The sequence below is a fragment of the Electrona antarctica genome (genome assembly GCF_951216825.1).
Source record: "Electrona antarctica genome assembly, chromosome: 1".
Taxonomy (NCBI): domain Eukaryota; kingdom Metazoa; phylum Chordata; class Actinopteri; order Myctophiformes; family Myctophidae; genus Electrona; species Electrona antarctica.
The window spans coordinates 10,357,461-10,372,138 of NC_136806.1; the positions used below are offsets into that span (position 1 = coordinate 10,357,461).

The 14,678-nt window shown below is 44.7% G+C and overlaps 1 protein-coding gene across 1 annotated transcript in view; it reads left to right on the forward strand.

Moving 5' to 3' along the window:
- The window catches only part of carmil3 (capping protein regulator and myosin 1 linker 3), a 173,379-nt gene extending 160,968 nt beyond the window's left edge, over positions 1-12,411 (forward strand). The window contains exons 29-31 of the mRNA XM_079488499.1: positions 3,175-3,246; positions 7,284-7,403; positions 10,952-12,411. Coding sequence (XP_079344625.1) covers positions 3,175-3,246; positions 7,284-7,403; positions 10,952-10,992 — 233 coding nt within the window. The 3' untranslated portion in view covers positions 10,993-12,411. The remainder of the gene's footprint in view (positions 1-3,174; positions 3,247-7,283; positions 7,404-10,951) is intronic.
- Positions 12,412-14,678: the final 2,267 nt, after the last annotated feature.

Below are 14,678 nucleotides of genomic sequence, written 5' to 3' on the forward strand. Positions count from 1 at the left end.
TTATTCATCCTCCTCCTGTACGTCCACTTACCACTAGTTGGCATCAGCTAATAATTGCTGCAGGTTTTTTTGTTTTTTTGATAATAATTATTCATTATTAAAATGATGACGTCATGAACGGGGCCTCCCGCGTGCACTCACTGCACTAGCAGCGCTGAGACACTGACAAAAAAAGAGGAAAAAAAAACATTTTTTTTTTTGGATAATAATTATTAATTATTACAATTATGACGTCATGAACGGGGCCTCCCGATCTCTAAGGCCGCCCCTGAGTACATCACCACTCTGTTCAGATGGGTCTGATTTCATTATACAAACAGCAGCTAATCTGATTAAAAGTGGGCACATGTAAACACCTGATCGGATTGAACTTGCCCCATGTAAACACTTGATCCAAAACCTTCAATCGGGTTTATTTTAATCAGATTGGAAGAAAGGTGTCCATGTAAACGCACCTACTGGTGGCTCAAGGCTGCATTTATTTTCCTTTTTTTTCCTCTCGAGGGTGCATGGGATGATGTGACCCCCTCCAGCAGGCTAGGGAGCCCCGCTCAGGTTAGCGGAAAATGACCGCGGGGTGCGGGTTGCCAGGTTTTTTTATAAGTAAAGTATTAAAAAACAAATATACAAAAAATATATATATAACAATAAATTTGAATTTACGTCATTTTTTGCAGAATTTTGACCTAATTTCTCTGTTCATTGTCAATGGCCAATATTGAGACGTGTGGGGACTAAAGCTGTATATAGGATAGGAGGGCCCTCAAACACATTATTTGATAACTTTTCATCGGGCTCCTAAAAACATTTGCGTGCTACTTGGAAAAATGCTAAGCGTCGAGCCCTGCTCACACACACTACAACACGCTTAAAACTCGCGGACCTGGCAACACTGCATCCTTTTTTCCCATTGGCTACTAGGGTTGGGATTCGTTAGGATTTTAACGGTTCCGGATCCTTCCCGGATCCCTCTTAACGGTTCCGGTTCCTAACGGTTCCCTTAACGGATCCTAATATTATTTTTTCCCCTTTTTTTCTGACATAGATTATGCTTATATTATAACTAACCTAACCAAGTACATAATAAACACAAATTCATTAATTCAATTATTGAAAATGCACTTTACAATTATGAGGTGGCACTATTATTTAAACTTCACCACCACCTCCAGCAGCAGCTATAGCCACCACAACAATATAATTGTTGCAATTTGTACTGTATATTGCAATTTGTACATTGCAATAATGATATTGTTTTGGTGACTAATGTTGTCTTTAATGTTCAGATTAATCTTATATGAAGTACCCCTTACCCTAATGGAAACAAGCCATAGTGCTTTCTTGGATTATAAAATCCTCTTAGCAGACCTTGTATTGAACTGTCAGGCTACGTTCCTGTGCTTTTTTCTGCAAACTGTTTATAAAGTAATCAATCTATGGAGGTATATGCACCTAAAGGCTGGGCTCTCAACAGTCACGCGATTAATTTAGAGCCAAATCAAAAGCAGTTGAGTTGCTTATAAGTTGTAAAAATACGTGCAGACAAATTGATTTGGCTCTATAGTTAACGTGATTCATAAAATATCAGACAGAAAGACGTCGAGTCATTGGCGTTCTAAATTAACACCATTGACAACAGTTGTACAATACGCCTAATGAAAAGCTCTGTAGACGTTAGTTTTCTAGCCTGGGGAAAGTAAACCAGCCTTGCATCATCCTCGTCCCCCGTCGGCTGTGGTGGAGCTGCGGGGAGAGCGGGCACGGCTTTCCGCATGGCTCACAAACGCAATGTGCACTCGTGTAGGCATATTGATTTTGAGATGTTTCTCAATGTGGACGTGGTACAAGTTGCAACAACCTTTGCAACTATAGCATCAAATGTATTGCACTTTGCGTGCTCAGCCTCAGTCATTTCCCTCTCTGTTAATATAACCACACTTTGGAGATCTCTTCGACATACTGTCCCACTCGCTCCGCGGCGGTCGCTGAATGCACAGACAGAACAGTGGGCGTATCCTCCCAGACCTCACTCACTCACGTAGGTGGGGTGACGTCACCCCAGGCTCTGCTTGCATGCAAGCAGACACAGCGGAGCTAAATGACGACTGATGAGAACCGTTTGTGGAACCGTTAATAAAAAAACGATGGAACCGGCTCCGGATCCGCAATGTCGGAACCGGGTCTGAAATGGACCCGGTTCCGAATCCCAACCCTATTGGCTACTGTTGCTAATTTGTTGCCACGTCTATGAAAACACGCACAGAAAAAATCGACACCTGGCGTGGAACAAACGGGACAAACCGAGGCACATATATGGATAAGAACAACACCAACAACACTACACGCGCGCACGCGCTGCAACACAAAACAGCTGCATACAACGCGTGTCACTGTGGACTTCTGTATCTGTGGACTTCTGTATCGCAACGCGGGGCAACGCAACTCTGGGATGAGCGGGCCGAAGGCCCGCGAAATTCTAGTAATAATACATACGATTTATATAGCGCTTTTCTGGGTACCCAAAGTCGCTTTACAGACATTTTAGTACAAACATTTGTATTAGAGGAAAAAAAAAACAAGTTAAAAAGGTTTAAAAGGTTAAAAACTAGGAATCAAAATAAAAAAAGGACAAACAAGAAGGGTGTGTGTGTGTGGGGGGGGGGGGGGGGGGGGGGGGTTATGTAGGGAAAGCCATTTTGAAAAGGTGGGTTTTGAGTGTGCTTTTGAACATTTCGAAGGTGGGGGCAGATCTGATGTGAGTTGGGAGTGAGTTCCAAAGAGAAGGGGCGGCCACTGCGAAGGCCCTGTCTCCCCAAGTGCGTTTGTAGGACTTGTGGGGTTCCAGTTTCAAGATTTCTTGTTTGGGTGTAAAAAGACAGACTGTTCCCTTGATCATTTTAGTATTTGAGCAAATGGCCAATAAGGCATTAAGTGCTTCCCCCAAAATACAGCTTTCATTCATGTCAGCAATAATGTTGTAGGAGTAGCTGAAGTGGAAAAGAATGATGATGGTGATGGAAGGGATACAGGTTGGCAATATGCATCATGATTGTTAAGATAAGATAAACATTATGGTGCTGTTGGTGTCATTAGGGATATATTATGCAAAGAATGGATGATAATGTGATGATTGATTATGATGATGGTGATACTACTCGTTGCTTCATCTGTCAGATGAAGAGGGAGGGGCTAACGGATTTCCAGCGAAGTCGCATCACAACAGAAAAGCCAACTCATGTGACATGGGTATGTATGCACACACAGTCACACACAGTCACACACACACACACACACACACACACACACACACACACACACACACCTCAGAGTATATATTAATAGAGACAGCACCGGATTTCTCCTCCCATCCACTTGCATTAAGTTGCTCAAAAGTGCATGAGGTGATTTCACTCCTCCTTCCGGGTAGGAACAGAGTGCATTCTGGGATGGATTGGGCCAAATTGTGAACGTGCTGGCCGTTGACTATGATTGCATGCGTTCACGTATGAAACAGTGTTCACGTGTCATCATGAACGTGCGCAATGATGGTCAACGGACCAGCGCTGTCCCAGCGCTGCAATACCACATTCGGCCATTATGTCCATTTCGCCTCAGGGTTTCCTCCGGGTGCCGTCTCTATTAATATATACTCTAAGGCGCACATCCACACATGCCTGAAATGATCTGCACTTCCTAGTCCATACTGCATGCCCTTGTCCAGTAGGAACACATATAACACACTGTGTGTGATATGCATTTGTACATACTGTAGTATTCAGCCATGCACGTCCAAACCTGTGTCATTGTCTGTGAATCCTCCTGCTTGCTGTTCTTGTTTACAGCAGCGGTTCTTAACCTCGTCTGGGTCAGGGCCCACTGGCCGATCCAGCCAATATATCCAATATATGAGCATTATACTGATGACTTACATCAAGGAAGCAAAGAACGACTCCAATCTCTCTGAGTATTCTTACCGGGTGCACGGCCAACTCTCTGAGCATTCTTACAGGGTGCACGGCCAACTCTCTGAGCATTCTTACAGGGTGCACGGCCAACTCTGAGCATTCTTACAGGGTGCACGGCCAACTCTCTGAGCATTCTTACAGGGTGCACGGCTAACTCTGAGCATTCTTACAGGGTGCACGGCCAACTCTCTGAGCATTCTTACAGGGTGCACGGCCAACTCTCTGAGCATTCTTACAGGGTGCACGGCCAACTCTCTGAGCATTCTTACCGGGTGCACGGCCAACTGAGCATTCTTACAGGGTGCACGGCCAACTCAGAGCATTCTTACAGGGTGCACGGCCAACTCTGAGCATTCTTACGGGGTGCACGGCCAACTCTCTGAGCATTCTTACGGGGTGCACGGCCAACTCTCTGAGCATTCTTACAGGGTGCATGGCCAACTCTCTGAGCATTCTTACAGGGTGCACGGCCAACTCAGAGCATTCTTCCAGGGTGCACGGCCAACTGAGCATTCTTACAGGGTGCACGGCCAACTCAGAGCATTCTTACAGGGTGCACGGCCAACTCTGAGCATTCTTACGGGGTGCACGGCCAACTCTCTGAGCATTCTTACAGGGTGCACGGCCAACTCTCTGAGCATTCTTACAGGGTGCACGGCCAACTCTCTGAGCATTCTTACAGGGTGCACGGCCAACTCTCTGAGCATTCTTACGGGGTGCACGGCCAACTCTGAGCATTCTTACAGGGTGCACGGCCAACTCTCTGAGCATTCTTACAGGGTGCACGGCCAACTCTGAGCATTCTTACGGGATGCACGGCCAACTCAGAGCATTCTTACAGGGTGCACGGCCAACTCTGAGCATTCTTACAGGGTGCACGGCCAACTCTCTGAGCATTCTTACAGGGTGCACGGCCAACTCTGAGCATTCTTACAGGGTGCACGGCCAACTCTGAGCATTCTTACAGGGTGCACGGCCAACTCTCTGAGCATTCTTACAGGGTGCACGGCCAACTCTCTGAGCATTCTTACAAGGTGCATGGCCAACTCTCTGAGCATTCTTACCGGGTGCACGGCCAACTCTGAGCATTCTTACAGGGTGCACGGCCAACTCTCTGAGCATTCTTACGGGATGCACGGCCAACTCTCTGAGCATTCTTACGGGATGCACGGCCAACTCTCTGAGCATTCTTACAGGGTGCACGGCCAACTCTCTGAGCATTCTTATGGGATGCACGGCCAACTCTCTGAGCATTCTTACGGGATGCACGGCCAACTCTCTGAGCATTCTTATCGGGTGCACGGTCGGGAAAGTAACTCTAAATGAGAAAAGGAGCACTCACAGAGCTGTCTTGTTTGTAATTCAATGATACATTGGCATGGTACGCTGCAGAGAGTGGACAGCACAACATGGTACGCTGCAGAGAGCGGACAGCACAACATGGTACGCTGCAGAGAGCTGACAGCACAACATGGTACGCTGCAGAGAGCGGACAGCACAACATGGTACGCTGCAGAGAGCGGACAGCACAACATGGTACGCTGCAGAGAGCGGACAGCACAACATGGTACGCTGCAGAGAGCGGACAGCACAACATGGTACGCTGCAGAGAGTGGACAGCACAACATGGTACGCTGCAGAGAGAGGACAGCACAACATGGTACGCTGCAGAGAGCGGACAGCACAACATGGTACGCTGCAGAGAGAGGACAGCACAACATGGTACGCTGCAGAGAGCGGACAGCACAACATGGTACGCTGCAGAGAGCGGACAGCACAACATGGTACGCTGCAGAGAGCGGACAGCACAACATGGTACGCTGCAGAGAGAGGACAGCACAACATGGTACGCTGCAGAGAGCGGACAGCACAACATGGTACGCTGCAGAGAGCGGACAGCACAACATGGTACGCTGCAGAGAGAGGACAGCACAACATGGTACGCTGCAGAGAGAGGACAGCACAACATGGTACGCTGCAGAGAGCGGACAGCACAACATGGTACGCTGCAGAGCGGACAGCACAACATGGTGCGCTGCAGAGAGCGGACAGCACAACATAACGTACGCCTTTTACGGTCACAACGCTGATGATGAAGGCTTGACGCCGACACGCGTACGCCTTGTGCTGTCTGCTCTGCAGCGTAGCATGATGCCATCAGGGGTTAAAAGGACAGTGACGGATACGACGGGGGCGACTGTGGCTCAAGAGGTAGAGCAGGTCGTCCAATGATCCATGGGTCGGCGGTTCGAATCCCGGCTCCTCCTGGCTACATGTCGAAGTGTCCTTGGGCAAGACACTGAACCCCAAATTGCTCCCGATGTGCTGGTTGGTGCCTTGCATGGCTTCCGCCGCAATCGGTGTATGAATGTGTGAATGTAATGCACAATCTATGTAAAGCGCCTTGGATAAAGGCGCTATATAAAATGCACCATTTGCCATTTATACAGAGATTTCCATATGTAGTGCAGGCATTTTGAGAAATTGCCTCAAACTAACTGTTTTTGTTTCATAAATATGTTAGTAACAACATATCAAATGTCCCAGTGGTGGAACATGCTAAAATAGGTGATGGTACCTTTTTCCAAATGTAATTCTGCTTCAAGTAGCATGTGATGTGTCAAACTAGGGGGTTTTCATCATTCTGAATCCATTGCAAGTAGCATGTGATGTGTCAAACTAGGGGGTTTTCATAATTCTGAATCCATTGCAAGCATTTGCTTTGCACGAAAAAAAACTCCTTGGGCTAAAAACGGCCATAGCCGTCATCACAGTCGCAGCTACATACTAATTACGTGCTTATAACTACGCCCCCGGGCAAGTTAAGTTTACTGAGGTTAGGGTTAGGTTTAGGTATAGTTTTACTGAGGTTAAGGTTAGGGTCTGGTTTAGGTATAGTTTTACTGAGGTTAAGGTTAGGGTTAGGCTGTCCATCACAGCGACTGGCCAATCACAGCGCGTCGACTGCACAACCTGTGTAGGCTTTGGTATGTCGCGTCATAGCAAATGTATGAGGTCATCACATTTGCAAAGTTTCTGTTGCATATTGGTTAAGTTAAGCTCTTTTTATGCCACAAAATGCCTGCACTAATGGCATAAAAGGGACACAGACAGACGGGTACAACGGGTACTCTGACAAAGCCCTTGACTCGGACATATGGGTTGGATCGGCAGTGCGACCTAGATGTGAGGGCCGCATAGCGGCCCAAACTACTATATAATTGTATAATATAATTGGCTGCTTCATTCCAATCCCCCCCCCCCTCCCCTCTTTTTCCCCCTGTGTGTGTCTGTGTGTGTCATTACATTTCCCTTCAGGCATGGAAGGAGTCACCTCTGATCTGAAGTGGTCCTCAGATCACAGAATCCCTGTGAGAACGCCCCTCTTCCCCCCCCACTACAGAAACACGTCTGTGAACTGCCCCGGGGGCAGCTGGTGTACGTACTGTATCTAATGTGAACTGCCCCAGGGGCACGTACTCTATCTGTACAGGTCCTTTCAGATGAGCAGCCATTAACGCTGTCTTATTTTCAATGAGACCTGCGGTTTTTCTTCTGTACGTGCGGAGAAGTCGAGGGGGCGACAACGCAAGCGTATTTACGTGGCCACGGTCCCGTGAAATTGCCTTGCGCGTGCTCGTTTCGTGCACACTAGACCTGGATTGTGTTTTTTTACGCTTGCGTTCAGTGTTCATTTCGTAGACTAAATCTAAGGTGAAAAATGTTCGTCGACTACCTTTTTCCACTAATGAAAACTATATGGAAACTAAATAAAAACTACAGTAAGCCATGATGACTAAGACTAAATATACTGACAATTTCGTCAACAAATAAAAACTAGACTAAAATGTTAGGAAGGGACTAGTGGACAAGAGATCCAGTATAAGTCATTCTACACACTCATTACGACGGTATCAAGGCCCGCCAAAATACATTTTAGTCGACTAAATCAACTGTAGATTTAGTCAACTAAAATCGTATGATATTTAGTCGACTAAAACTAGACTAACACTAAAACCTTCCAGATGACAAAAAATGTGAGTGAAACTAAATGAAAACTATTCAAGAAACTATATGACTAAAACTAAAATCAAAATTTGCTGCCAAAAACAACACTGCTTGCGTTGATCCAGACCCTCATGAGCAGACCTGTGGTTGATCCAGACCCTCATGAGCAGACCTGTGGTTGATCCAGACCCTCATGAGCAGACCTGAGCGCTATGAGCTTGTAGATCTGCTATTTTTCAATAGCTAAAGTATAACATAATGCTTAGAACACCAAAAGGGCTTCCTGCCCCAAAATGGGTTAACATGTTATCACAAGGACAGTAAACTGGAACTGGAGCTTTCTATGGCATAGGCAGCTCCCGGCAGGATCCGCCGGGAGAAACTATCTCAAACTTATATAGCTAAAAATAAATGTATTAAAAAAGAAATAAACACTAAAAGCTAAGGGATAAAAATAATACAAACTGTGAAAAATAGTTGGCTAGGGAAAGCAATATTGAAGAGGAGTGTTTTGGGGAGTGCATTCCACAGGGTTGGGGCAGCAAAAGCTCTGTCGCCCCACGTATAGAGTTTGGTCTTGGGGTCGTCGAGGAGGTTAGCATCACCAGACCTGATCGAGCGGGAGGGAGGGGACATGACGTTTGAGGAGGTTAGCATCACCAGACCTGAGGGAGCGGGAGGGAGGGGACATGACGTTTGAGGAGGTCACAGAGGTATGCATTGGGGAGCCACAGGTTGTTTAGTGCTTTGTAGGTGGTCAGGAGTGTTTTGAAATGGATTCTTTGTTTGACCGGGAGCCAGTGAAGGTCACGGAGGACTGGTGTAATATGATCTCTGGAATGGGTACTGGTGAGCAGGCGGGGCAGCTGAGTTCTGGACATATTGAAGTTTATTGAGGACTTTGGCGGTGGTGCCATAGAGGATGCTGTGTGTATTCTGTTGCGTTGTGTAAGCACCGGGAAAAGTTTCATACTATATGCATTTAAGTAAAGGTAACAGTATCACAAATGTAGAAATACTGTTGGTACCATTAGGAGAGAAAAACAGGCAATACGTTGATCAAAATAACAATTCTTATATGCATTCTCTAATTGTTTAACAATAATTTAACTCTTGGGAGCGCTCTCAAGAGTTAAAGATCTAATAAGGGTCCATTTGGTTACCAACTCTCCATCATTTAGCCAGGGACCACCTGGAACCCCCTCAAGGACCACTCGTGGTCCCCAGACCACTGGTTGAAAACCACTGCTTTACCTTGATTGGAGTGGATACATTTTCTTTTCTTTTTTTTGGATACAGCTTTCCATTACTAGGGCTAAATTGATATCCACGTTTAGCCGACTCATCGCCCTCCTCCTTGACTTGACGCGGTGCCATTTGGCAATTGTGGCGATGTCCCCTGAAGGCGGACGCCTCCGGTGGACAGCGATGACGCGGCAGAAATGGCTGCCAACTATACGGAGTTACGGTGTCAAAGAGCTTGTTGATGGTAATCGATCCCCTCCGATCAATTACTATCAACGTGAAGCAAATAATAGGGGAATGCATCGTGTCACAGACCTCAGCATAAAAGGCAATTATATTATTTGAATATGCTAATGCCTCATTGTCGTGGAATTAGACATTAATGGTTATACAATCAACCTTTAATGTGAACTTGGATGTCAAAGATCTAAAGTAAGTGGTATTGGGAGGGGGGTCCTTTTTAGGGGTGGGACTTACCTCCCGATTCAATACGATTTCGATAGCTAGGGTGGGGATTCGATTTAGATTGCCATTCTGAACGGGAACCCCCTTTTGGTGTTTTAAGCATGTTATACTAGCTCTATTGAAAAATAGCATATCTACAAGCTTGTAGCAAATCTTTGAATATATATTCTTTCAGAGCGAATGTTTTTAACTCAAATCTTTGCTTCTGGGGGGGTCCCTGGAACAACATATTTTCAGATGGAGGTCGGCGGCAAATTACATATAATTTTTGGGGGTCCTTGACATGAAAATGTTTGAGAACGAACATAGGGCGGCTGTGGCTCAGGAGGTAGAGCAGGTCGTCCAATGATCCATGGGTCGGCGGTTCGAATCCCGGCTCCTCCTGTCTACATGTCGAAGTGTCCTTGGGCAAGACACTGAACCCCAAATTGCTCCCGATGTGCTGGTTGGTACCTTGCATGGCTTCCGCCGCAATCGGTGTATGAATGTGTGTGTGAATGCCTGAATGGGTGAATGTAATGCACAATCTATGTAAAAGCGCCTTGGATAAAGGCGCTATATAAATGCACCATTTGGCATTTACCATAGGGTTTTTCATAAAGCTGTCACGATTTAGAAGACATTTTGTAGAATCGTCCTCGGGTCTAAATGGTTTAATTATATCCGATATTGCGATTTATTGCGAAGTTACTTTGCTTTTTTTTATACTAGAACTTTCTGAAACATTATAAATCCAATTATAACAATATAAACCATGAAAAGGTGAATCATACACTTCAATGCAGCCAGTCAGCACGTGTAAGTCAGCCTTACTGTCATGAAAAAATAAATAATAATATTAATAATAATAATAAATAAAATATATAAATAAAATAAAACTACGCTAAAATATTTATATTTTTAAAATTACGATTACGATTCAATATTAATATCGTGGCATTAAAAATCACGATATATATATATATATATATATATATATATATATATATAATTTGTTTTTACTCCAATTTTTTATCCCATGATTTTGTAACCCATTTTTTCACCCAGTGTCAATTATCTAATGTAATCATGGGCTCTAGACTCCCTCTGCCAACCTGGGGAAAGCAACGGACTGACCTCATGCTTCCTTCAATGCATGAGGAGTCCAAGCTGCTTATTCTCACCTGACGGGGGGAGTAAAAATCACGATATTTGAGTGAATAGATTTTTTAATATTAATAATCTTTTTTTCATCATCTTATTTTTTGACACCATCTGCTTGTTCTCAGGCCACAAGAGTCCCCAACATGGCGACGAAGACCCGCTATGACAACAGCAGAGGACGGACAGACCAGAGGACTGGACAGCGCTGCAGGACTGGACTGAAACAAGCTTTTAATTCTACTGTGGACTCAGTCATCTGGACCCTGACCCAATGCTTATTTATTTCACTACATGTTATTTGTTTGCAGAACACGCATGTACAGGTATGCTTTTTATGTTTCGTTCTCCCCCCTTTGTGTTTTGCACTTGCTTCGGTTTATTCTCAGGCGTAAGAGGGCGATCATGCTGAGACGCGTCGCACATCAAAACACATCGCCAGCGAAACCATCATTTTTCTATATTATGGCACGTCTGGTGGCGCGTTTCTCTCTTGCTTGTGTTTTGTTTTTCAGATGTGCGTAAAGGTTTTAAATTTCCCCAACTTTTCAGTGTGGTACCGCTCATCCTCTTCGATTGTTAACCAAGAGAGTCAAGTACAGCGGTAGCTGGCAAGCCTAGCTGCCGCTGCCTGCTAAGGCGTTTCTCAAATGTTGGCGCCTGTAGCGATGTGTCTCGGTGTGCTCGCCCTATCCACAAGTTTCCCAAGGAGCTTACTGGGGAAAAGGGGTGTGTGTCAATTCATGTGTCAGTCATTCAATTTATATGAAGGATTAAATCAGTCCACAATAATATGAGGGAACACACAACCTGACCTGATCTATGAGAGCAAGTGTCAAAGAGCCATTGATCATTCGTTATGAATCAGCTCTGTGGAGACTGGAGAGAGATCTTGTAGGGAAGTAGGCAGACTAATATATGACCCTCTGTCAGGTTGTGTTCCCGACTGACACGGATCACACAAATGAATTGATTGATGTGATGCCAACAATTCACGCAAGGCCTCATGGGGACACTGGACATTCGTGGATAAGAAGGGTTCATACCTATAGTACTGTATATGCATAACTACCTACACGCACGCACACACGCACGCACACACACACTACACACAGTATACTGTACACTACAGTGTACACAGAGTATGCTGCTCTGCACTTCTTTGTACAGAATTGTATTTAATAATAATGACAATAGTCTTTTCTCATCTTCTCCGTCTTTTATTGACAATCTGTGACCGCGACTGTAAGGGTGAGTTTGTATTTATTCTAATGAAGTGTGTAAATATTAAAAAAATATAAATCAGCTAACTGCACTAACCGATGTGAAAGTCTTAGCAAATTAAACAATCATGTTCTTTTGTGGTAATATTATAGTTTGACATGTGTTGTACGCTTTTGGTGTATGCTGGTGATGAGAACCAAGGGAAGGGTGTGTTGTCTGTTGTTCCCCATTATCATCTCTGTGAAAGTATTGAGTTTTGAGTCGGTATAAGTGGGACCGTTTTGAACTGATTTCACAGGCCTGAAAATGAGTATATTTTCTAAAGAAATGCTTCTATGAATCGGAACGCAATAAAATGTGACTTTACTAAAAAGGAGTCGTGTGTTTCAAGCTTCTAGTGTTCCACTGCTGACACGTTTATGAAATTTGAGATGCGGGGAAATGGCTCAGCACGAGAGAAGCTTCGGAATGACTACACACTATAAAAAGGTAACCACACACTCTTAATTAAAAGTAACACTCAAGATTTCACGGTGTACATCCATACACTACAGATGTACATTTTCAACATTTGAATAGCTGCTCGTGCCCTTGACCATCGCTTTCCATCGAGGAGGACAGATGAATGATCTCGGAATAATGTATTTTTACTATCTTTTCGTCCTATTGTGCCGATCAGAGCAATGGTCACGGAGTTATGGCCATTTGATGTGTTAAACAACATGTACAGTTACTGTACTATGTACTGTATTGTAGTGTACTGTACTTGGATTATTTTAGGAAAAAATCTTTGAGAAATGATAGTTACCGCGTGGGTGTCCCCGGGGGGTCCCCGGAACATCCACACCCCCAGGAACGCGCCCAGGGGGCCGGCCCGGTTCCGGCGAGCCTTCCTGTGTCCGAAACGGTCAAGAAATGACAGAGTTACTGCGTGGGGGTCCCCAGGAACGCGCCCAGGGGGGGCGGCCCGGTTCCGGCGAGCCTTCCCACGTCCGAAACTGTCGAGAAATTGACAGTTACCGTGTTGCAGCTTTCCGTGCTCGGACAGACACGGGGACACACAGCTCCGTAATGGAGCGGAGACACCGCTCAAAAAATTTAGTTACAAGTTACTTTGTAGACTTGGATTGTTATGACAAAACATACATTAACTCCTTCAGCTCTATATACATTTCGGCCATTTGACTATAGCCGATCTACAAGCTCACAATGTGTCACATCGTCGACGCATTGTGAGCTTGCAGATCGGCTATTTTCAAAAGATTTATATACATTTTATACATTTGAAAACTTGTGAAATGGGGCATTCTGCACAATGAGTACATTCTACTCTTGGTACATTTTGACGCCAATACTTTTATACTTTTTACTTTTTGAATTCCGGACTTTTACTTGCAACTGAGTATTTTAATATTGCAGTATTGATACTTTTACTTAAGTAAAATATGTGAGTAGGCCTGCCACTGATAGAAGTGAGCAGTTGTTTTCACTTTGGCTAGTGGCTCCTACTATACAGTATCAAACAATGGAATACAAATGATGTGTGATCCATGTCATTTTTTTAATAATTATTTTTAGCGTCAAGTCCACGTGTTCACTGACGCCACCACGTCTCTGTAAAGTCTGTATACGTCTGTAATCCACGTAACCCGAGAACCGTTCGCCCCACCGACGTCAAATTTGACACACGCGTTCCACACCACCACAGGGAGTGTGCAGGCCAAGGCCCGACCTTGAGTCGGTCGGATAGCCGGTTGTCCAGAACCAGCACCAAAGCCTCTGCCCCCGGGCTCCGGACAGGGCCCAAATAACCCATTTTGGGGCGGGAACCCCTGTTGGTGTTTTAAGCATTATGTTATGCTTTAGCTGTTGAAAAATAGCAGATCTACAAGCTCGTAGCTTGTAGTTCTGCTATTTTTGAAAAATCGTGAAAATGTAGCACAAATCTTTGAATATATATATTCTTTCAGAGTGAACGTTTTTAACTCAAATCTTTGCTTCTGGGTGGTCCCTGGAACAACATATTTTCAGATGGGGGTCGGCGGGCAATTAAATATATTTTTGGGGGTCCTTGACATGAAACAGTTTGAGAACCACTGACATATACGTAGAATCATGGGTTTCACAGAAAAGGATTTAGAAGACATTTGTAGAATCGTCCTCAGGTCAAAATGGGATAAAATCCCTCCATATATGAAGCTGGCCTGTTCTGACATCGCAATGTGGTTCTGACATCACAATGGTGCGGGCGAGGTCGCATCATTGCTAATAGAAATGATAGAAAATATGCCCTTATTGATGGCTATTATTGACAAACAAAATCACCTTCCTTGGACATGTTAGTTTCAGTTTCAATACTAAATCTATTTTTGAGTGCAAATGTATTATTGTACAGCAGAGGGCAGTAGAGACCGCATGTGCACTACTGTCAACCCGCCATATAAGTTCTCTCACAGACAGACCCCTGATGGCACCATCATCATCATCTTAATGCAATGTCATTGACTTATAATGAAGCTGATTAGCCATCGCATCGGCTGGTGGAATATTCATCACTGACTGTGTTGAATTAGCAGATGAGATTATTTTAATGTGTTATGTATGAGTCTGGAGATGTCTGAACTGAATTTC